Below are 23,480 nucleotides of genomic sequence, written 5' to 3'. Positions count from 1 at the left end.
CTTTTGCTAAGACCTCCCTTAGAAGGCAGCCTATTCAAAATGCAAAAATATATTTGCTTGTGTTTCAGCAAAAAATATCCGGCTTGTCCAACATGTTCAAATGACTGTAGAATTAGTTCTGTTGTTGGGAGAGTGGGGCTTGTTTTTATTATTATTCTCATCATTGCTGATACAACTTTTTGTATATGTTAGGTCAATACTTATGGATTTGTGGCCTTTGACTTTTTGCAATGAAGTGCTTCTACTCCTATTTTGCATAGCCAGGATCACCTTTGCAGTACTAGACCCTGTATTACAAAACTTACTCCCCAGGACCTAGCATAGCTTGAGCAGGGGAGAGATCAATGCCAAAGCTTGTCATAGATTACTGCAATTGGGTCCTTTACCTTCTGCTTCCCTCCACTTTTTACTTTAGCTTCATCATTTGAATTTTCCTCTCTGATTTCTGTGAGTATGCCTTATGGTTTTATATATATTTGTGGATTCACAAAAAATGTTTATCAACACTTCCATGGCAGGCTGATACCTGTTGAGTGGGCTCTTGCTTGAAAATAGATGCTTGGTTGGTTTTTTCCTTTTAGAAAAATACTTAGTATTATTCTTTCCAGTGACAGGCAAATATACTTCCCACCTTTTTCTCCACATTTTATAATGCAAGTTTTTAGCTGGAACTCTGGAGGAAGAGGGGAAATAAGCCTTTCATAAATCAAGATTTGTTTTATATAGCTGAGATTTGAGCTGAGTGTAGGTTATTCTGATGCTTCACAAATTCCTTAGGCTATCATAGTAATGTACTTTTAAGTTTCATCCTAAGTGTAGATATGATAGTGTTTGCAGTTCTTAGTTAAAAATTTCCCCTTGCAATACAAAACTGCACTTCATTAGTATCAAAAAATACAATGAGAAAGTGAATAAAGTACAAATACTCCTAATAACAAGACTTAATTCTTAAAAATCTGTATATATATTTTTAAAATTTATTTTTTATGCAGGCATGTGACTCCACAGACTACGCTGGAATTTAGAGTGTGGAGCCATCACACTTTAAAAGCAGATGCTTTATTAGGAAGAGCCACTGTAGACTTGAGACAAGCTTTGGAAGTACACAATAGAAAATGTAAGTTATCATGAAGGGTATTTTGAATAAAGTAAAATTATTACTACTAATCTATATATCAAACCTGCAACCAGACTACTAATTATACATGTAATTACAACTGAGTCTCAGTTGATATCTTTACTTGTCTCTTCTAGAGATGTCTGTGCTATTGAGAGCATTTTAAATGTAACACTGGGGTGTAATACTGTTGAAACAAACAGTAGAGTATTAGTTGCTGGAAGTAAAAGAAGAAACTAAAAGCAGAAATTCAATGTTTTGTAGCAAGCTAGTAACCAGTTTGATAGAAGATCTGTTTTAGATTTGGTAACCAAAAAAAAAATAAATTTTGGTAACTAAAAAAATCTTTCAGAAAAGCTGTGTAATTTTTCAAGTTTTTTTTTCTCTGGAGTCACTAATAGAAACACTGGATATTTGTCCCTCATAATTTAGCTGCCCACAGAGCAATAGAAAACATTGATTAATGAAACAATTGTGATCTTCCTTGTAGTACATTAGAAATTGATTATTCCATGTAACTTCTATTATTTTCTAAATATTTTTAATAGAATATATCTGATTTGCTATTCAAAATTTTTTTTCTTTAGTACAACAAGATGGTGAATCCACACTTTAAATTCCACTCCAGAGTGGCAGTAGAATTCCAGCTAAAAGCTAAACCAATCTTAACCTTTCTCACAAGTTATCTATATATAAACCTGAAGTGAATGTTTTGAACAGTGGGGATAAAGGAGAAAAAAAAAAAAAAAAAAGCTAAATTTTTCTGATTCTTACAGAAAATTGAAATAGAATCTAATATTGAGTGGGTCTTCTTCAACTGTATTATAACAATTCAGCAGTAAATTTCATAGGCTGAAAATTTTCTTTTACTTAAGAAAACTGTATCAGAATAAATTGGGTTATAATAATGTTAGCCACAAAAAATATTTCTAAATACTTTCTACAAATTTCTAACAAAATTTCTAACAAATTTCTAACAAAATATTTAACATTTTATTACTGTAGATCCTGAGGAGGTAGGATCTAACAGCTTGACAAATTCTTTCAGGGAATGGTTGACTGAATTTGCTTTTCATTGCAACAAAAGTAATTTATGTGCAATGTTTCTTATTTGAGCAAGTCAGTAGTTAGATGCTTACTGGGTTATCTAAGCATTCACTGGTAGAATAATCCGACTGGTAACCTTAATTCATTTAGTTATTGATACCTATTCTAAAATGCAGCGCTTGAAAGGTTCTTTGCTGATGAAAATGGAACGGGAAGTCCTCTATATGCAGAAACATTAGAATTAATTTGGTTCCTTTTTCTGCTAAACACCACAACTATTAAATTGCTGCCCAAACACCTCACAGTTTTCTTGCCAGCTCAATTAAGCTACAGCCAACAGCTGATCTGGTTTAGGAAGATAACCTATTAAACAGCAGAAGTTAAACCAACCACCTTTTGCAAAACTTAAAAAATGTGTTAATTAAACAATTCAGTGATAGGTTAGTTTCTTCTCTTCTTTGAGATAGTACTTTTTTCCAAAATGTGTATTGCTAAATCAGTAATCCTGTAGATTCAGGAGCTTTGTGCTTGCTGCAGAGGGGTGAAGTCCCTTAAAATCCATTGTGGCACAGCAGTGTGTGTCTGCTGGTAACTGCTGCCCAACTACACTGTCGAACCTGCTCTTTCAGGTAATAGCTTGGCAGTAGGCCTATCTGGCAGTAGGTTATGGCAGCCTCCCCGTATGTTTTCATGTTTATTGTTCACTTATGATGCATGCTAAGAATGAAAAAAAAATGGAAATTCTAGTTTAATGCATAGAAGTGCCTAGTTTAAATTTAACTTGGAATGCTATGATATGGAGGGAAATATGATGGCATGTCTTTAAAAACTAATCTTTTAATCTGAGAGCACAAATACTGAGAGGTCTTAACCATTTTAACCTGATTAATGTGAGCTCCTAACTGACCGTGTTTGGATTTATGACATGTAGCTTTAACTGTTGTACTTGTAGCAGTTGATTTAGAGAGAATTATGTAGCATCCTCAGCATGTTTTACCTCTGGATTATATATGTCTCTCTACAAATGTGTGTGTTGCTTGTCAGTCAGATTGAATTATTTTACTGCCCCATCAGTTATCTCAAATTTTCTTTCAGTGAAAATAATATCTGATTTAACTTTTGGTTACCTGAGGCGTCCTCTCTTACTGTTTAATCCTTGGAGTTGCAATCTATGAAAATGCTAATAAGGATTCATTAAAAATAGTTTTAAAATTGAGGGAGGACACTGTGCAGTCTTTGCATTTTCATCTTCCTCAAAGAGATGGTTTTTTCAGTGATCTTTTAGAATTAGTTTTGGAAGGTGCTAAGAGAAATGAATATAGGCTCTGGTTGTAAAATGAAGGGTTCCCAGTGACTTTTTAATATTTCTTTGTGTGGTTCAGAAGTTGTTTGACTTTAAGCCATCACATGTTATGTAAGTAGTGCATAATTTCCAAAGGGCTTAATGGAAATGGCAGACCTAGGAAATCATTAACAACAAAGTACTGAATCCACATGGATTCTTTAGCGTACCTATAGAATATACAATGTAAACAGACAGTTCTTTTTAAAAATAAAGTGTGCATGTACACACAGCAGCTGTAAATATATACACCTCCATAATGATTTCTGCTTTGATTTGAAGATCTCTGATGTTCAGTTTTATAGATCTAAATGCATGTATCACATCTGTGTGTTGAAGATCTCTTTTAATATTATTTAGAATTTAATTTTTCTTCTATCCCTTCTTTCCTTCTTGTCCCCTACCCACCCCAACTCCATTTTTAGTGGAGAAGGTGAAAGAACAATTGAAACTCTCTTTGGAAAACAAGAGTGGCATGGTGCAAACAGGTGAACTGACTGTTGTGCTAGATGGTTTGGTTGTTGAACAAGAATCTCTTACAAATCTCAGTTCATCAGCAACCAGTAAGTTAAAATAATTAAGTCAGATGATAATATTTAGATTAAGATTTCAAGCTGATATAATAGAATATTTCTGTTGAATTTGTTTCTTACTGTTCAGTAGAAGTTCAGCAAAATGGCGAGGCTGTACATGAAAACAGAGATGCTTCAGCAAGAAGTTCATCCAGGTTGGAATTTATTTTTGTGTGTTATGTGATATGAAGTGTATCAGCAAATTTATCAGTTGAAATGTTTGGGTTGTTTGTGTTCTGGTGGGTTTTTTGTTGTTTTTTTTAATGGTTTTGAAGAGAAGAGATTTTAGCATTTGAAGTCTAAATTATGTTGCCACAGGTTTTAGAAACCTAATTTGTGTGACAGTTACATAGTTTAGTTCATTTGGAAATCTATAAAAATGCTGCTGCAGAAATTAGGGGAGCAGTGGCTCAGTGTATTTTTATGTACTTACTCAATTTATTTTCTTTTGCTGCTTAAGAACCATTTCTACTAATGTCTAGCAGCTTTTTGCAATGTAGCACCTGAACGGAAGGAAGAGGAAAAAAAAAGCCTGAATTACTTCCTCCTCAGCCTTTTTAAGGTCATAATCAGGAACTTAAGAGACTTGTATTGAGTTTCACAAGCAGTATTTGTAACACTGAGGCCAAGGCCTGTTTCCTCCTGAAGTGGCAAGAAAAAGATATTCAGACTAATTAAGAGCTTAATTCTTGGTTTCTCTACCATTCTAACCAGCTCAAGGGCTGGCTGGAGAGAAGTAGGAATAGATTTTTTTGTCCCCTCATCTCTAGTAAGACAAATAGGTCAATTCAGATCAATTTAATGTTACTGGTCTGCTCAGTTACCTTGTGTGAACCCATTTCTGTTTAAGTTATTGACACCAACTGGAGTGAAAAAACATCCAGTTGCTATGCATTTGAGTGACAGGGACACATTTGTCCTTCTATGCTTGACTTGATTCTTTTTTTGAATTTGTGGATATTTGTCTCTCTTCCCCAATGGATGCTCAAGATGATTGAGTAAGAATAAAACAGTGCTTCTGCTTTTTTCTTTTTCCTTAGAAAAAATTGGGACTGCTAAAAGTGATTTGAAATCCATCTGCATACCATTTTGAAGCAGTAGTAACAATCATTTGTTTTCATTCAGCTATTGTTGCTGGAGATAATCTCTCTCACTGGAATCCTGCTTTTGGTGTTGCTATTTTAACTTACTGCAGTTTTCTACACAACTATCCAGCTGTGTTGATTTACAGTTTTAAAATTAAGAGATGAAGAAAAGATTTAAGGTAGCTTCTCTCCATGTCTTTTGGAGGTAAATTGAGTTTGTAGTCCAGAGCTGATCAGTCTGTTTATACTGATCCTTTGAAGTTAGGTAAGGTAGCATGGAAATGCTGCTTCTTCCCTTCTTACTCCACAAAGTTGGACTTCTAATGTTCTGAATTTTTTTGTGAGATAAAATAGTAAATAATTTCACTATTTAACCTCTACTCCTTGAGGTGATAAGTAGTTGGCATTGAGTGTAATTTTCAAAATATGTGTCTCTAGTGGATGGCTTTAAGCATTCTGAAAGAGATTTAAGTGAAAAATCAATGTACCACTGTAACTGAACAAAACTTGCCATTCACAAGCCCTTAAAATACATTTCTCCACGTGGCCTTGCAAACACAGAGCTGCCTATGTGTAGTTGTTCTCACAATGTCCCATCCTGCCAATGTCAACAGAAGCTCATCTTATTTTCCTTTTACTGAGGGAGAATTTTGTTGCTTTCTTATGTTATGAGTATTTTTAGTGATATTGCTAACAAAACCAGTTCTTCCTCTTTGTTAATGAGAGAAAAGGCTTTCCTGCTCATAGCTGCACTTTGGAAGGGTCCCTAAGGCCGTTTTGGAAGATGCAGCAGGTGCATCAGTCTGTTCAATTAAATTCTGATATGTCATTAAAAGTAAAAGAGAAAGTAAAAATGGAAACTCTTACCTGTTACAAGTATCTGAAATCCTCAAAATCGATTCTTGCTTTTTTCTTGATAGTCAAGTGTGAAACCAAAATAATTATCTGGGCTGCAAACATTACAATGTAAACAGTTGTGAATTTACCACCATTTCTTTATTTGTTTCTATAGCATGGTTTAGTGTAGCATTTAGTTTAGTTGTGTAACCATTTAACATGTTGCTTATAGTAACCTGAAATCATCTTCTTTTTTACCAAGATCTGCTTGTGACATTTCTAATGGGATAGACAATCAAGTACCTTCCAGCTCTGCAATACAGAATACGTTCAGTGTGGAAGCTGTTAATGGAGACAGCACACCATCTCCTAATCATGTTGCAGCCAGACCCAAAAATACACCAGTACCAAAACCACTTGAAGCTCAGCCTGTCGACAGCACTGGTAAGAGAGAGTTGTGAGAACGTGTTCCATGAGGCTTTTTGTCTAGTTGTATCTCAAGCTGAGCTACTTTTTGTAGAAACTTTTTGTTGGAATTCAAAAGTACTGAAAGGATGTGGCTTGAATTTATAATTTTGTGTGTCCACTTCTGTAAATTTTTTTGCAGTAGACCCATTCTTAAATATATGGAGTTTCACACTTTATCATACGTTCTTTTCTCTGATGAAGGAAGATCAAAGTGTCCAAAATCTTTCATTTTTCTGTCCTGGTTTCTCTGAAACCATATTACTGTTTGTCTGGAGGAAAAATCAGGTTTCTTTCACAATGAATTTGAGGAACTATGGTTAAATTTTTCCTGACATTACATAAATCTGATTTAGGCAGGAAACTACTGTGCTCTGAGTTGAGATGTGTTGCAGACTTTCTGTGCCTTCAATTTTTTTTCATAAATTCCATTTAAAAACAGCTAGTGGCAAATACTGAATTTTGTTTCCCTCTTAAACACCAAAACATTGGTTCTGACTACAGTTCACTTTAGCTTCAGTGAAACTAGTTTTTTGATTTTTGTTCCTCTGGTGTCTAATACTGGCTGTGCTTTGTAAGCCCTTTGTCTTTTCTCAGCTCTTTGGGAGAGATTACAGTGATAGCAGAGAGAAAAGAAAACCGTAAATAGAAATAGGCAAGTTGTTACTAAGTGGCAGAACAGAGATTGTCAAACTCTCTGTAATAGACTGGTATATTTGGAAGATAACAGAAAGAATTCTGGACCTTAAAAAGTTATAATTAAATTAGGTCTTCTCTGAAGCTTTTCTCTATTTGGAGAACTTTATTTGATTCCCCTCTCTTTTCAGCTCAAGGCTAGAGGGCATATATATTATTAAGACATTGCTCCCTTTTTCTTCAACAGCAGAGAGAGCCATTTGAAATCTGTATTAGAATAGGGTAATTGAAAAATAATTGATTTGTTCAAGTGGTAATATTGATGAAATCATCACTGACCTTGCACTGAGGCATTGATATAGGAGTAATCAACTACTCTACCAGTGGATGAAGATGTTTTTAAGGCAAGGCAATATCTCTGGCATTTTTGATGACACTTTATTCTGCACTGTTGTGCTTTAGCAGGATTGTAATTTTATGTGATGTTGCCAAAATTGCTGTATTAGGCATAATTGGTGAAGTAATCATCTGATGTAATGTTTTATACATCTCTTTTGGAGATGAACTTACTAATAGAGCAGATGATTTGTTCATTATTTTGCTTCTAACTTTGTTATGTGATCCTCTTCATTCTTTAATGTGGATGAGTTGAATTTTTTAAATGGAAGTTGAAATTTCAGTTGGCTTTTTTCTTGTGTAAATTGAGATGTTGCTAGTATAAGCAGAAATTTGACGAAACGTGATCAAATTGCTCATAGTTTTCATGTTATGCTGAAACAATATAATATCTTGATATATTATGTAGTTAATTTCTTTTGTGCCATCTGGAAGCAGTGTGTGTTACCCTGGAAAAGTTTTGTTCAAAAAGTAGTGCCTTTATAGAACTTAAAAATCTGTTGCCTGTAAAATGATGTTCATGCTTATGCTTACGCATATCAAGAAAATTCATATGGTGTAGTGATAATTCTTTAAGGAAACTGACTTGCTAATTTAGATTCTGATGACAGAATTAAACAAGTGAACTCTTTAAAATAATGGAACAACATTTTATAGGCACTAATGTAGGATTAAATTTTGCAAATGTGTACCAGTAAGGTTAAGGGTATAGAATTAAATTAGTTTCAGCCCTTAGAGGGGTAAGGTGATAATATACTGTAAGGTAAAAAAATTGCTTGAAGCATGTGTTGCATATCCTTAGTCCTTAGAAAATTGTTGCAACTCTAAAACAGGGACAAGCTACTAAGAATTGTCACTGTTTGATGCTGATTAGTGGTTCAGAAAATGAAAGTGCTGAATGATGTGATGCTGCTTTTTATGCGGCCTTGACTTTTAATGGATGTCCTGCAGACTGCTGTACCTGATGTCACTTGTCTGAGTTAGACAAGATCTGGATGTGCTGAGAGACTGTTCAGTTAAGCTCTGCAGATGATTGGTGTATTGTTTGCCAAGTGGGCTTGGGACTAATAAAGCTTTCTTAGCATCCTTTGTCTGTTAATCCATGCCTTCTTTAAACCTTTTACGAGATTGTGCTTGATTCAGTTTGATGGCATATTTATTGTTCTATAAAAGATAGAATTGATTTACTTTGTAATTCTAAAGTAATTTTCTTCAGTCATTGAACTATGTAAGTTGTGTTAGACAATAATAGTTTTTATATTTTAATCCCTCTTTTGGAGGGGGATTTTTTTTCCAAGTTGCACAGGTACAGGGTTAATTGTAGGGTTTGGTACGTCAGCTCTGAAAAAAAAAAGAAATTATGTGTAGGAAATGCCTCTTAGTTTTCCAAATCTCATAGAGTAATCCCATAATACTTGTTTTCATGTCATACTGATTAAGATTCTTTTTTGAACTTCACTATAAATTCAGAGTTTTAAAAAAGGCTGTACAGTTTTGTGGAAAGCAGATGGGTGCCTCTTGCTAATCTAGACTGAGGTGCAACATTGAGTTGATCAAGACATGGAGAAACTAATAAATAACTTCATATATATCCCTATGTAAATGGAAGTACAGAGAATGGCTTCCAAAATGTAAAAGTTTACTCTGGAAGTTGGTTATTTGAAAAGTAAATCTCATCAGATTCTGATACACAAATGTTATTTCCCATTCCTCAGTTAATGGCGAGTCATCTGCCTCTGCACCTGAAGCTGGCAGTTCTTCTATCTCCGAGGCTCCGACGGGTTCAGATGAAGCTCCTGTGTCTTCAGCAGATTGCACTAATGATACAGCAGAACCTCAGTCAGCAACAGAAGCAACTAGTTGTTCTGAAAGCCACACTTCTGCATTACCTGTTGTGTCTGCTGGAGTAGAAGCTGCAGCTGCCCCAGAGTGTGCTCAGCCTAGTGCTCGGAGCAGCGCAGCAGCAGATGCGGCAAAGCCGAGGGAATCCTCCTCCACTCCAAGTGCATCTGCAGAACCTGTGAGACAGCAGCCTGGTAGTGCCAGTACAGAACCTTTGCCACCTGGGTATGTTGTTTTGCTTTAATGCTATCATTTTGTGTCATCTAAATGTGCATATAAAGAAGAAGAAACTTAATTCTATAAAGGGGTTTTCAAATACAGGTCAACTGACTGAGATGGGGTTATTTGATCTAAAATGGGATTTGTACTGCTGCTATAACTGGCTAGTCTTGTCCCAGAAAGTAATAACTGATAACTGCTTTGCTGAGATGTTATTGTGAACTTAACAGACAAACTCTTGGGTGTAACAGATGTGAAGGCTTTTCATTTGATATTTTCAAACTTATTTGGGCCATAATTAATTATTCCTTAGTTTCTCAGTAGTAGGGACCAAAGCACAAAGAAGTGAAAATGACTAGTCTATAAATGTTTGTAGGTGCTTGCTGTGTAAGAATGAGTTCAAAAATGTTATAAATAATATTTGATGTGTATGTAGGTATGTGCTAAGAAGAGCTGGAATATTTTAATTTTACTAGATTGTTAGAAATTGCTTTAGTAGTCTTTAGTAGTTGCAGGCCAGGTGTTCTGCTTACATTTTCAGGAACTAATTAAGAGTTTATGTAAGAAAAATTAATATATATCAACTGTGGACAAGCACTTCACCTTTCCATCTAATGTTTCTCCTGGTTTCCATGCCATTTATACACACTTTTATTGCATTGTGGTAGTTCTCAGCATTATGAAACTTCAGCTGCTGGCCTAGCTCCATCTTCAGCGTAAGATTGTTTCACAAAACCAAATAATCCCTTGGGATCAGATGCAGAATTTACCAGGATAGGAAATAGAAACACAGGTAAAAGAGCTGATAGCACACACTTCAGGTTCACTCTGAAAGATGCTGTTTGTTGGATATTGGGAACAGAGCTTCAAAATTAAACACTTTCATTTTTGAGAGACATGAACTTGGAAATGCAAAGAATGCATCTCTCTAAGCTCTTTTGGAATGAGGCTTTTTTAGCATCCAAGCATTGAGCAGATAATTAACTGACTTTGTTCCAAACTTAAATATAATAGAAAAATGCTTGTGAATATTGATGTATGCTCATTATGTGCTAAATCCTTTAAAGTCTTTACGGTGATATCAGTTAAATAGGAAATAACTGATCTGTATTCTGTTATGAATTTTCTTTGGTGTTCGAGAATGGGTTTTGGACCATGGTATTTTTACTCAGTCCCAAGGTAATTTATTGTCTTAGTGGGAAGTCCCAAGGATGTATTTGCATCTTCACTTATGTGCAAGTCTCTTTGTCTTGAAGGTGGGAGCAAAGAAAGGATCCTCATGGTAGAACCTATTATGTTGATCACAACACACGAACTACAACATGGGAAAGACCACAGCCCTTACCTCCTGGGTAATGTATACTTTTGAATTAAATATGATAAACTTACTATATTTTTGTTTGTGTGTTTGTTGCTGGAAACAAAGAGCAGCTCATCAAAACTGAATTCTGTATCATATATTAAGAGATTCTAGCTTTCATTTAATTGTATAAAATTGCAGCTGTTACAGGAATGTTGATATTGGATATGTCACTAGGTTTGATCACTTGCTGAAATACAGCTACTAAAGTATTTTGTTCTTCCTTTAAAACTTAAGCATGAAATAATGAGTATTTGATCACCTTCATTTAGGTGGGCACCACTAAGTGTACTGCACTGGTTCCAAACCTCAGATTTCCCAGCAAAGTGTTCTTTGTGAAGTCTGCCAACATTACTTGCAGTCAGAGGTGTTTACAAAGTTAAGAATGAGGTGGCAGAGAGCTGAGCAGGCAATTGCTTGTAGTCTGTGTATGCTCATTGTGGTTGTTCATCTGCCAATTAAGTTGAGGTACTTTGGTGCCCTTTAGAACATGAAATCATGCCTGTGACTCCAGTAGTTAATTTAAGTACCACTTAGGAATTTGGCATTTGGCAAAGAGAAAATTGGTTGCTAACACTACTGAAAGAATTAACTGTTAACATTTGTTTTTCTTGAAAGCTGGGAAAGGAGAGTTGATGATCGTGGGAGAGTTTACTATGTGGACCACAACACCAGAACGACAACGTGGCAGCGACCAACAATGGAGTCAGTGAGGAACTTTGAGCAATGGCAGTCGCAACGGAATCAACTGCAGGGAGCTATGCAACAATTCAACCAACGATACCTCTATTCGGTAAAGTATACAGCATTTCAAATTAGTACAGAAGTATTGGTATACTTTTTGTTACTTAACTTTAAAGAAAGGGATTTTGTAACTATTCAACCATATGGGTTAAATGACATTTAGCATTGGTAATTTAGATTCTGATTATTTTGAAAAAAGTTAGAAATCATCCTTTTATTGGATGAAAATCAGAAAGTACTTTCGGGCAGAACGTACTCCCTTCTGAGTTTGTTTCCTGACATCAGCTTTGTGTGCTGCATTTTATGTAACATTATTAATGCCAATAGTAAGAGGTACAACTAAAACTGTCCCTTAAACTGAAAAGGAATGTAAATGCTGTTATTGGTCATTTTGAGCATTAAATAGCCTTAAAAACTGTTTAGGTGATTAGAGTTCCTTCACTAATACAAGTGGCAGTTCTTTTACTTTGAAGGTTATACATCTGGTTCAACTCTGGAATTTCCTACATGGTTTTCCATTTCTCTCACATGGTTGCTAACTTCTGCCTGAAGAAAATATGAGTAGCTTCATAGAGAATATTTTTCAGGTCAGATTTTTCCATCTGTTACTGGATAAGTAGAATAGTTGTTTCTTCAGAGTTAAGAATGATGGTGCCTGTGTGTCACTGTCACACTAAACACTTCAGGAATTGTGTTTGGCTTCTTAAAAAAATGATCTGATCCCAGAAACTTTGTAAGTGATATGCAGAAAAGCTGGAGTGTTTTAAAGATGAAACTTTTGAAGTACAAGTCTAAAACAGCTTCATTGGAATAGGACCCTTGCATGCGCAGATCTAAGTTTAAATTTGATGGGCTTTATTCATACTCCCCTCTGAAGTAGAGGATGCTGCAGTACTACATTAAAAAATTCTCAGCCTCGCATTATTGAATTGGACATTATATCTTGTCACTAGCAATAGCAGAAACATGCATCACCACTAATTTTCTGAACTTTCCCAGGGCTGTGTATCAAATTCAATTTGTTTTATGCGATCAGAGAAAAGTAGAATGGTCAAGGCTAGAAGGGACCTCTTAAGGTTATTTGGTCCAATGTCCCTCCTTAGGAAAGGCCACCTAGCGCGAGCCATCCAGGACTAATGTCTTGTAAATGTCTCCAAGGATGGAGACTCCACAACCCCTCTGGGAAACCTGTGCCAGCACTTGGTCACCTTCCCAGTAGAAAGTGCTTCCTGATGTTTTGAGGGAGCCTCCTGTGTTCCAGTGTATTGTCTCTGGTCTTGCTACTGTGAACCAGCGAGAGAAGCTTGGTTCCATTCTTTTTGCACCCTCCTTCAGGTTTTTAAACATTGGTAACCTCTAATGCAAAATCAAGAATCACAGCTGAAGCACATAGAGCCAAAAACTCTTGCTTGGCCAACTTTTTGTACTTGTGTATTACTTTGATCAGTTGCATAATACATCTGAAAAAACTCTCACTTTTCTGATGCCAAGATTTTTTTTTTACTAGATTTATCCTTCAGTGAACAATATATTTTTAAAATTAAATTATATTGCTTCCTTCCTTAAAGGATAACTCTTACTGGAAACCACAGACCCATTCCTTAAAATGTCTCATCTGACCTTAGAATCAATAAATGAGGATTTGTTAGTGAGACAGAATATACCTAAAGGAAAAGAAAACTTGACTCCTTGCATCTCTTTAGAATTCTGTTTTCTAACTGTTTTATCTGTTGCACAGATAGAACTCACAGTTTATTGAGGGGGAAAATTGAATTTTTTTTGAAGAAAGAGTGGAGTTTTTCTTTGTTTTTTTTTTTTTTTTTTTTTTTTTTTTTACTTTAGTGTGCTTCTGTATACTTTTTTCCTAGAATAGTTAAGGTCAAAATATAGCTACTTTTTCATCCTCTGGTGACATACCAGGACTCTTCCTATGTAGCAATTTGAGTGAGACTGTCTTTTATTTTTGGGAAAAAGTAGATTAATACTTTCAGTTAAAGAATGTTTCGATTACCTTGAGTGGTCAAAGCTAAACTATGTAAAGACAGAAAAGTAGATGGGATATGGTTATTTGAATTACTTTCATTTTTACCTGGATTAATTTATTGTAGTCATTTTGGAAGTGAATCTGCCTGGTCTTTCACTGTGTTCTGTTAAATATACAGCTCTGTGTAGCCAGCAGCCATACACAAATCCTCGGACCCATTAAGAAGGTCGGAAATATCTGAACTGTGCCAACATTCAGTTCCTTGGCAGACAGCTTTTTCCTTTCATGCACTATTCTTTTACAGTCACCACAGAGAAGTCTTTGGTTAGAGGATTATTGTGATTGTGTGGTCTCCTAAAGCAGAAAAGACTAACTGCATTTGCTGCTGAAATAATGAATAAATTCTCTGTTCACGTGTAGTAGCTGGTGGCTGGGGCAACTACACAGCTTGATTTTGAGTGTAACTAATGCATTTCCTTCTGATCCTTGATCTATTTCTCCTTCAGAGAAAAAATATCATAGATTTGTTTTGCCTGAATTTGCTCCTGTATTTGCCTGAATTTGCTCCTGATATTTTTGTATTGCAAATGCTATATGAAGCAGTATAAATTCCTAAGACACTCTTTGGAAAACACACCCAGCAAAATTCCATTCTGCACTCACACATACTAAAAGTTAGAGTCCATAAATTTTTAGGGCTGGATGCTTTTAATTATAAATCAGAGCATGGATCCTGGGATTTCTGCCTTTTATTTTTGTTTTTTTCCATGCTTTGTATTTTTGGGAGCTACTTGGGGACTTCTGCAAGGTTACAGTATATTAGGAGCTTAGCATGTGTTTACATAATAATGTAATCCCTTTTTTTCCCCCTTCTAACCTTACTGTATGTTGGTATAATTTTATCCATCCGCATATGGATGCAGCTGCATTAAAAAAAAAATGACAGTGTTTGAAAATAGCCAAACATTCAGGGAAGTTATCATGTATAGAGGAAGTAAAACCCCCTATGCTGGCAGTAATCACTGTGCTTGGAAATGTTTATTATGATAAAACGTGTTGTTAAGCAAGAACTTAGTGCTTATCTGCTTATCCATGCTTCCTCAAAACTTGTGTGAACTGCACCTCTTTGTATGAGCACTCAAGTTTGCTGTAGGAAGGGAAAGGGAGGGTACATTGCACTGAAAACAAGTGTGGAAAGCCTATCTTATTATTATATAATCTAGGTTTCTTTGCAAAACCAGATTAAACTTGGCATGATGGGGTTTTTTTTGCAGAATGAATAGTCTTCAGGACTAGTGATAACCTTAGAACACACTGAGAAAATAATATGAATAATATTTGGCCTAACTGAAAGTCCTCTTGTTTTTAAATAGGCTTCAATGTTGTCAGCAGAAAATGATCCACTTGGGCCTTTACCACCAGGCTGGGGTAAGTTAATTAGCTGTGGATTTCAGGAAGTGGCAATTACAGGAATTTGGAATGCAGTTGTTGTATAGTGGATTTTTTTCTTTTTTTCCCTTAGAAAGAAGAGTGGATTCAAATGATAGGGTTTATTTTGTAAATCATAACACAAAGACAACACAGTGGGAGGATCCTCGAACTCAAGGGTAGGTGTGTATAATGACTGTGCAGATTCAAAAGATCTTGCCTTATTCTTTTATGTCATGATATGGGGGAAAAAGCACTGCTTGCAATTTCTTTTGCAGTTTACAAAATGAAGACCCTCTTCCAGAGGGCTGGGAGATCAGATATACCAGAGAAGGTGTCAGATACTTTGTTGATCACAATACGAGAACCACCACCTTCAATGATCCTCGTACTGGGAAATCTTCTGTGTAAGTGAGAAATTAAATATATCTTTGAATGTTTTACCTTTTTATAATTAAATAGTGAAGTTTTCTCATACTATAAAATGATCTACACTTTTAGCTGGAATTGCACACTAAATTATGAACAAGTTTTTATATTAGAAGTTTAATATATTTAAAACTTTTGTTTGTGACTTTATGACATATTTTGCTGTACTGCTCTGATGTTCAATAGTTTTTATATGCTTTTGAAATACCAAGATTGTAATAATTTTATAAATAGAGAGGGGCAATGAGGTTAACTTGAGTAATGAACTAATATAACTAATAGTAACAGCAAATGGAATTATGAGTATTCCTTATAATGATACACACTCTATCAACAGTAATGTCTAAACAGAGTAGTTCTAAATACTTCTGAAAAAGTTTACATGCAAATCTTCTTTTAAATATTTTGATTAAAAGTATTGATCCAACCTATAGTGGCTTTCTTAATGTCTTTTGTATGGGTAAGGTTTACTTCTGTCAAATAGTGATTATAACAACAAGCCTGTAGAATGTTGCACTAGAATGTCCTTCATAGTTCCAGAAGCAGCTGAATTTATAAAGCCTAACTTAGCAGTCTTTTTCTCAGTGAAGATGATAAATTCGATATCTCTCTTTTATGTGACTTGTAGTTTTTACACATTTCATAGGGTTTTGATGCCCTCTTGATCTTTTATCTTTCTATCAAATTTGGTAAATTGACTTGAAAAAAAAATAAAAAAGGACAAGGAATGGTGGAAAGGAAGACTGGCATATCTTTGATCATATCTTACAATAACAATTTTTGTGTATTTTTGAAATCTTCATACTGTTGTTTAGCATTGATTTGATGTCTGCATGCTTAATATATCTCCAATGTGTTTCCTTACAGAAATAAAGGGCCACAGATTGCTTATGAGCGTAGTTTTAGGTGGAAACTTGCTCATTTCCGTTACTTGTGTCAGGTACTGATTTATTAATTATTTATTTATTGAAATTATATGAGCTTTTACAAATGTGTGTGCTACCTTTTAATGTTATTGCCTTATGATTACAGTCCAATGCACTGCCAAGTCATGTGAAAATCAATGTGTCCAGACAGACTTTGTTTGAGGATTCCTTCCAGCAAGTAAGCCTGCAAAAATTATTGTGTTTGTTTATCAAGACAAAGCAGAGCAACAAAACCAGCCATAGCTATTTCAGACTAATGGTCCTTCAGGCCCAGTAATCTTCCTCTGGTATTAGCTAGTGGGGATTTCTTAGGGAAGACTCTAAGAAGTATTGTATATAATACTTTTACCATATGATCTTTCATTTTCCAGCTGTATACAATTCAAATTATTCTTGAGCTTGAAGGGGTTTCTGGGTATTTTAGTAATCCTCAAGGGATTTCTCTTCTATGAGCTTGTCTGTGCTCCTCTTGTGAACTTAGTGCATCTACAGCCTCCTGTGGTGGAGTTCCATAGCTTAACTACTGGGGCATCAGCCACATTGGATTTGCTTTTCTGATTCCTGTGTGTGTTTAGATACCTTACCTTATATGTTTTTTTCTCCAGTTAAAACTGCTTTGTCCTTCAAAGATTAAATCTGTGTAATTGAAGCTTACAGCCCTTGAGCTCTTACAGTCTGTAGCCAATGAGTGATGAAAATTCTTGCTGCTGTCACCACAAGACCTCTAGGCAGGAATTCTCTATAAGTTAAAAAAGTATATTATAAATGAAAGTATATTGAACTTAGTCTGGATTTAGTTATTTATTTTAAGTGATTTCCCTAAAACCAAAATTCATATATATCAGATGAAGTGCCTTTTCACCTGTTTTCCTTAAATAATGACTGCCTTAGGAAGAATGTAAGAACAGGGTACCCATAAAGCATTACTTTCCAGATATTCCTTCCACTTGCTAGCAGTCTGCTGCTAAGGGATTTTAAGTCCAAGCTGGTATTTCATTGTGTGTAGTTCATTGATTGCTTGTTCCATGAGATGGTCTACTTGCTTTTCAAATTTGTGTAACATTTGACATATATACAATTTCTGTATCAACATAAATTAAATCTGAATGAATGATGTGGTAACAATCCATAATTTATAAGATTAATTTATTTTTTAATAGATTATGGCATTAAAGCCCTATGATTTGAGGAGAAGATTATATGTTATATTTAGAGGAGAAGAAGGATTGGATTACGGTGGCTTGGCAAGGTAAAAGAAATTTTCTTAAATAGTTTTTATGTTTTTTAATAGCTCTCTAGCCTTGATTTCTCTTGCAGTCTGACCCTAGGTACCTTTTAGTCCCCCCTAAATGTATTAAGGAGATGGCAGCACTGGCTATTGTCACAGGTTATAACTTCACATTGGTAAAACTGCTCTCAGTTTTTCAATTCTTTGACAAAGAGTGGTGTTTAAATTGGAATGAAATTAATTGCTTTGTCTGAGTTATTTCAAAAACTTTCTATCACTTTCATTTTCCTAGGAGTGGGAACTGTGGGAAAATAAAGTGTTCTGCTTATTTGGAAAAATGGCAAGTGAACACCAGATTGGGGCTGAAAAGAACAGAAAGGAAATAAACAAAAGCAGAGTAGTGCAGGCATGAAGGAACAACTGACAGACTATGTTGGCTCCCCTGCAATGTGAAACAGCTGGACTATGGGTTTTTCTAGAATCTGAAGTGGAACTCAGAGGGGAAAAATCTGATAACAGGAAAACCATAGACGAGATTTCATTTCTCGATCACTGAGAATAGAGCCACTGACTACTGCTGCCAGTTACTTCAATGAAATGTTCCTGCTTGGAAAAAAAATTCAGTACTACTGTATATCCAGAGAATAGGAAAAGGTCATAGGTGATGGAATTTATCTTGTTACGTTGCTTTGGGTTTTTTTTTTTTTTTTTTTTTTTTTTTGATATGTGAAGATGTTCTGGTTTGGTTTTGTTCTGGTTTTATGTAGCTTCCTGAATTAAAACTTAATTGAGTGAAAATGTATAGTATTTATATGCAAGGAAGGTTGCCTCTGAAGGTTGAGCTTCTTTTGGGTATGTGGTGTTTTGCTTCTCATTACAGTATCACATAGATTTTTGGGGAGTGATTTCAGGAAGGAATTCAATTTTTGCTTTGCATGGGTTTTGTTTTGTTGGGGTCCCTATTGTGAAGGTCATAGGTTTAGGATGGGAACCAGAACAGTTCATAGATCTTTCCATAGAGAAGATGTTAGAATAATTCAACTGAAGTGTGTTAATCAAATAAAGTAGAGAATGAATAAATAAAAAATATATAACCAGTATAGTTTCATAGTTATTTAAGTCTTACCCAAGATTTTTAATGTGAAACTGAGAACCAGCCAGGATCTCATTGTAACTTGAGCTGAGAGTTCTTAAATGACACTAAATAAATGTTCATGTACTGACTAATGAAATACAGCATTAATAGAAATATAAATCAGCTGTCTCTCAGCAGACTAAACTCAGTGTTCCTGTCAGATTTTTTACCTTGCATGTAGCAGGACCAATCTGACATTATGTCCTGTGGCAAGTTTTTAGCTGTTGGTATGAAAAATTCCTTGCTTCTGCAACTTCTTATTAATGGCTGATTTAGTTTATTCCTCCCTTGTTATCTGACTTGTTCTAATTTAAATGTCTATTAAATTTGATGCCTCTGTGTAGTTAATGTAATTGTCTCAGTATGAAACTTGCCTAGAATGCTGTACAACATTCTCGTGCTTGCTGGAAGATACACGGAACCCTGTTAGGGTTATTGGATCCTGGCTGCCTTTCTCTGTTTACTCTTTCTACTTGGCCTTTGGGTTGGAAGTGTATCATAGTGACTCATGATCCATGACTTGAGTTTCATGGCACTGTTAGGAGAAACATGCCAGCAAAGCTCATTTCTGTTCCTTGATCTTGAATAAATACAAGGATAGAAGAGATGCCTTTTAACTATGACAGCTGAAAGGCAGTCAGAATGGAATTCAGTCCCTACAGTTATTATAGGACAGACTTTCAGCTGTTTTTATGGGCTACCCCTAGGCCTGGTACCAAACATTTATTGCCTGATAAAAAAGCCCCTGAGTATGTATGACTGTTCTCAGGTCTCTGCAAATACTATATGCAAATATTAGAAACAAGAAATCTTATCAAAATCACCTGTCTGAATGCTGAATACCAGATTGTGGTATTATTTCAGATCAGCTGAGTTGAAAAAAAATTAAGGTGGTGAAAAACATGTATTCATTTTACCTCAGCAAAAAGATACTTTTACACTTTCATGTCATGTAGGCTTAACCAATGCATGGTAATTTGTTAAACGACAGTAACTCAGTATGTGTTTTTGCTGTCAGACTGGAAAAGCAAATAAGGTGTGCTGAGGTTTCAATTTGTTTTGTTTTGTTTTATCTAAGTTGTTTATAATAAGCATGGAATAATCTGTGATTTTTTTGAGTAAAGATGTGAGTTGTAGAGAGTAAAGTAGGGATGACCAGGGTAAATGCTGTGTACTGGTTGAGGCGAGGACTGTGTAAGAAAAAAGTGTTACTGATAGGCAGCTAAAACCTGTGCCGTGAGGGTGTGTTCAAGATGAAAATCTTAACTTCTAATAACTTCTAAACTTTGGAAACCATGATTTTCTAACATTATGTGGTCTAATAATTAATTTTCTATATTTAAGAAATATATAATACCATATATTATTCTGTGATTCTAATACAACACTGTTTATATTATTTTTCAAAGTTTGCATATATTTTGACCATTTTGCTGGTTACCTAATGGGAATGGTGATAAACATCTGTATTTGATGGTTTTTATGTGTATACATGTTTTTTTTTCCTTAGAGAATGGTTTTTCTTGCTTTCCCATGAAGTACTGAACCCTATGTACTGCCTATTTGAATATGCTGGCAAGAGCAACTATTGCCTGCAGATAAATCCAGCATCAACAATCAATCCTGACCATCTTTCATATTTCTGTTTCATTGGGCGCTTTATTGCCATGGTAGGTTAGATTTTTAAGGTTTTGTATTTGCTGTAGCTATACATTTACTCTGAACAGTATTTGTTTGTATAGTTATTAAAGGTTATATTAATCTCATAGAAATGGAAGATTAAGACATATAAGTTTATTGAGCCAATTCCCAGAGAGTTAAGTGTCTTGCACACTCATGTTTCCTTGGAGAGTTATCAAAGTTAGTATGACATTTGATATGATATTTTATTTTCATCAATTGGATGTGTGTACTTCATGCAAACGGTTGTCTGAATACTTATGCTCTGAAAAATGGGACTAAATATTTTGTGAAAAAGGCTCCTCAGTTGGACCTGGTATACCTGAGGATATTTGAAAAAATGAGTTAGAATGTTTTGCAGAGTACACTGGGCCTTAATTTAAATGTATATAAAAGTCAGACACTGAGGAGAGCAGAAGCTGTCAGGGAGCTGATTCACAGCCATCCAATTTCTCTTAAACCACAAGCTGATCAGGCACGTTGTATCATTCTTCGGTATCACTGAGTTGGTCTTCTGTATTGACTCCTGTTCTGTCACATTTCTTACCCTCCATGTAGTATACAGTCATCTTTCCACATAATCATCATGTCTACAGGTAGTCCTCAGCAACATCCCTCAACCTGGTGAATAGTGAAACCAAAAAGAGTAGAAAGCATTTTCATATTGCCTCATGTTGTTCAGGTTTTTTGTACAAAATTAGAATAAACACAAGCCAAGCATAACATAAATGAAAAAATACTCTCAGACTTAAAATAAATTAGGTTTGGGTGGTTTCTTAGTTCTGCTTTTCTTATAGATGCTTCTTAAGAAATATATTCAGCTATGACAATAGCATCTCTGAATTCAAGCGTTTTGTGGCAGAGTTCACAATTGTTGTGCTGTCATGAAAATTTACCTCATTGGGTTTACACTTTCAATAGGCTGCCACATTTTTTCTTTGTTTTAGAGTCCTCAGCAAGTTAGAGGGCCGCTCAGCAGGAAGGTGTGATAAAGCCAGTTAGGTGCTAGAGCCAGTGTTTCTTTGCTGGTGATTTTTGATCCTGTCTGTAAGAAATGCTAACTTTAGGAAAGCTATTTCATAACAGTGCAGATCATAGTAGAGAACTTAATTAAAGTAATTAATGTAACTAAAAGACAAACTTCTATTTCCTGAAGTATTTATGTGTTTATATTTTAAATTCTCTAAGCGAGGCAAGAGAGAAACCCATGTAATGGTGCCTGGTTTGTTGCAAGGTTTGAGTATTCACGGTTTATACTGGATGAAACTTTCTGCAGTGCTTCCTGAGATACCCTCTAGTGGCTTAAGATAGCTCAGGTAATAATGCAACTGGGAAATGAAGTGGCAGTTTCTGTTCTTCTCGCAGTTCTAAAATAGTAGTGAGTTTTTTAGTGTTAAGTACTGAAGTAGCCACAGTTGTTTTCAACTGAAACAGGATTAAACATAAAGAATACACATCTTGCTTCATAATAAAAACATGTTAAATGAAGTTGGCTGTGGCAACTTTTATATTTTGCTGTAAGATTATCATACACCTCAAATAAGGTGATTTTAAGAGCTTAATTTTGCAAAAGCAGAAAATCATATGCCCAGGTGCTGCACTTGACATGGAATTTCTGCCAGCTCAACCTCCCATGATAAGAATTAAATAGTTTCAAAGTAAATAGATGCACAAACAAACAAATAAATATAGGCCTTTAAGAGAACTTCTTTAAGGTCTCCTTAAGCAGAAGGAAATGCATAATAGACTAAGCCTAAAAGGGGAAATTAGGTGGGGAAAAAGATGGATTCTAGAGGAAATGGGCTGTTAATTTGCTCTTCTGCTCTCAGAATTTCAGCTGAGAAGAAAGAGAAGCAATGAATGCCATATATGGCCTATGTTTAGGATGGTGTTTTTAAAAGAGCTATTTAAGTGGAGAAAGTGTACTTGATAAAGCGAAGGGGAAGAAAGGGTTTTCATGGTTATGGTTGTGCTCTGTGAGCTCTTAGATGCACTGAGCCAGTGTAGAGACAACACTGTATGTGTGTGTGTGTGTGTAATGCTGTGCTTTAGTACTGTTATTATTCAGCTTACACCCTATGTGCATGTGTGGTGAGACAAGTGTGACCATGTTGGGTTTGGGGTTTTTTTTTTTTTTCAGTTTTGTGGAGAACCTAATTCCTCAGTTCTGTTACTCACCTATAAAAATGTGGTTCCCAAAGCTCTTTCTTACAAGCTGCAGTAACATTCTGTAAATGATGATGTTGTTGGATGTATGTATGTTGTAAAAAATGGCAGTAATACTCAAGTAGGATCAAATATTCTGATCAAGTAGGATAAAGTAACACTTGACAATTATGCCTATTCACATAACTAAGGGAAGAAGGGATGAAGTCCTTTTATGAGGAGTCCTATTTTTAATCAAAGAATTTCTAAATTGTAATAACATATACTTGGATAAATTTTATCCAATTTTTTTGCTTACCATTTAATTTAATGTTTTGCTCTTTATAAATATGGCTTTATAAAGCTGCTACTGCTATTTGGTGCTTTTCATTATTTGAAGGAGAAAGAAAAAAAAAGACTTCAAGTCCAGAAATACTTTAATAATTCAGTAGTTCAATAAAAACTTAACATATTTTTCTGTTCAACAGGCTTTGTTTCATGGGAAATTTATTGACACTGGGTTTTCTCTGCCTTTCTACAAACGAATGCTGAGCAAAAAGCTTACTATTAAAGACCTGGAATCTATTGATACTGAATTTTACAACTCCCTAATATGGATAAGGTTTGTAGTTTATTTTCTTGTGTGTGTGTTTGATATTTTATGGATTTGTTTTTGTTTATGTAGAATTAATTGCAATATTTTTTTCTTTTCATCCAGGGATAATAACATTGAGGAGTGTAACTTGGAAATGTACTTCTGTGTGGATATGGAGCTCTTAGGGAAAGTAACCTCACATGAGCTGAAATCAGGAGGTTCAAATATCTTGGTAACTGAGGAGAACAAAGAAGAATATATTGGGTAA

At 35.1% G+C, this 23,480-nt stretch overlaps 1 protein-coding gene across 3 annotated transcripts in view; it reads left to right on the top strand.

Moving 5' to 3' along the window:
- The window catches only part of WWP1 (WW domain containing E3 ubiquitin protein ligase 1), a 57,253-nt gene that overhangs the window by 27,735 nt on the left and 6,038 nt on the right, over positions 1 to 23,480 (top strand). The window contains exons 4-19 of one of the 3 annotated variants that reach the window (XM_005479531.4): positions 993 to 1,117; positions 3,932 to 4,069; positions 4,170 to 4,233; positions 6,263 to 6,444; positions 9,213 to 9,564; positions 10,815 to 10,910; positions 11,537 to 11,711; positions 15,020 to 15,074; positions 15,169 to 15,253; positions 15,353 to 15,481; positions 16,371 to 16,443; positions 16,536 to 16,607; positions 17,590 to 17,678; positions 20,303 to 20,462; positions 23,106 to 23,239; positions 23,336 to 23,476. In XM_005479531.4, coding sequence (XP_005479588.1) covers positions 993 to 1,117; positions 3,932 to 4,069; positions 4,170 to 4,233; positions 6,263 to 6,444; positions 9,213 to 9,564; positions 10,815 to 10,910; positions 11,537 to 11,711; positions 15,020 to 15,074; positions 15,169 to 15,253; positions 15,353 to 15,481; positions 16,371 to 16,443; positions 16,536 to 16,607; positions 17,590 to 17,678; positions 20,303 to 20,462; positions 23,106 to 23,239; positions 23,336 to 23,476 — 2,070 coding nt within the window. Of the gene's footprint in view, positions 1 to 992; positions 1,118 to 3,931; positions 4,070 to 4,166; positions 4,234 to 6,262; positions 6,445 to 9,212; positions 9,565 to 10,814; positions 10,911 to 11,536; positions 11,712 to 15,019; positions 15,075 to 15,168; positions 15,254 to 15,352; positions 15,482 to 16,370; positions 16,444 to 16,535; positions 16,608 to 17,589; positions 17,679 to 20,302; positions 20,463 to 23,105; positions 23,240 to 23,335; positions 23,477 to 23,480 lie in introns of all 3 variants that reach the window. The other 2 variants (XM_005479530.4, XM_074555514.1) reach the window with 2 other exon arrangements.

Source organism: Zonotrichia albicollis, chromosome 1, assembly GCF_047830755.1.
Source record: "Zonotrichia albicollis isolate bZonAlb1 chromosome 1, bZonAlb1.hap1, whole genome shotgun sequence".
Taxonomy (NCBI): Eukaryota; Metazoa; Chordata; class Aves; order Passeriformes; family Passerellidae; genus Zonotrichia; species Zonotrichia albicollis.
The sequence above is the reverse complement of the archived record's forward strand: the minus strand, read 5'-3'. Positions and strand labels throughout refer to the sequence as shown.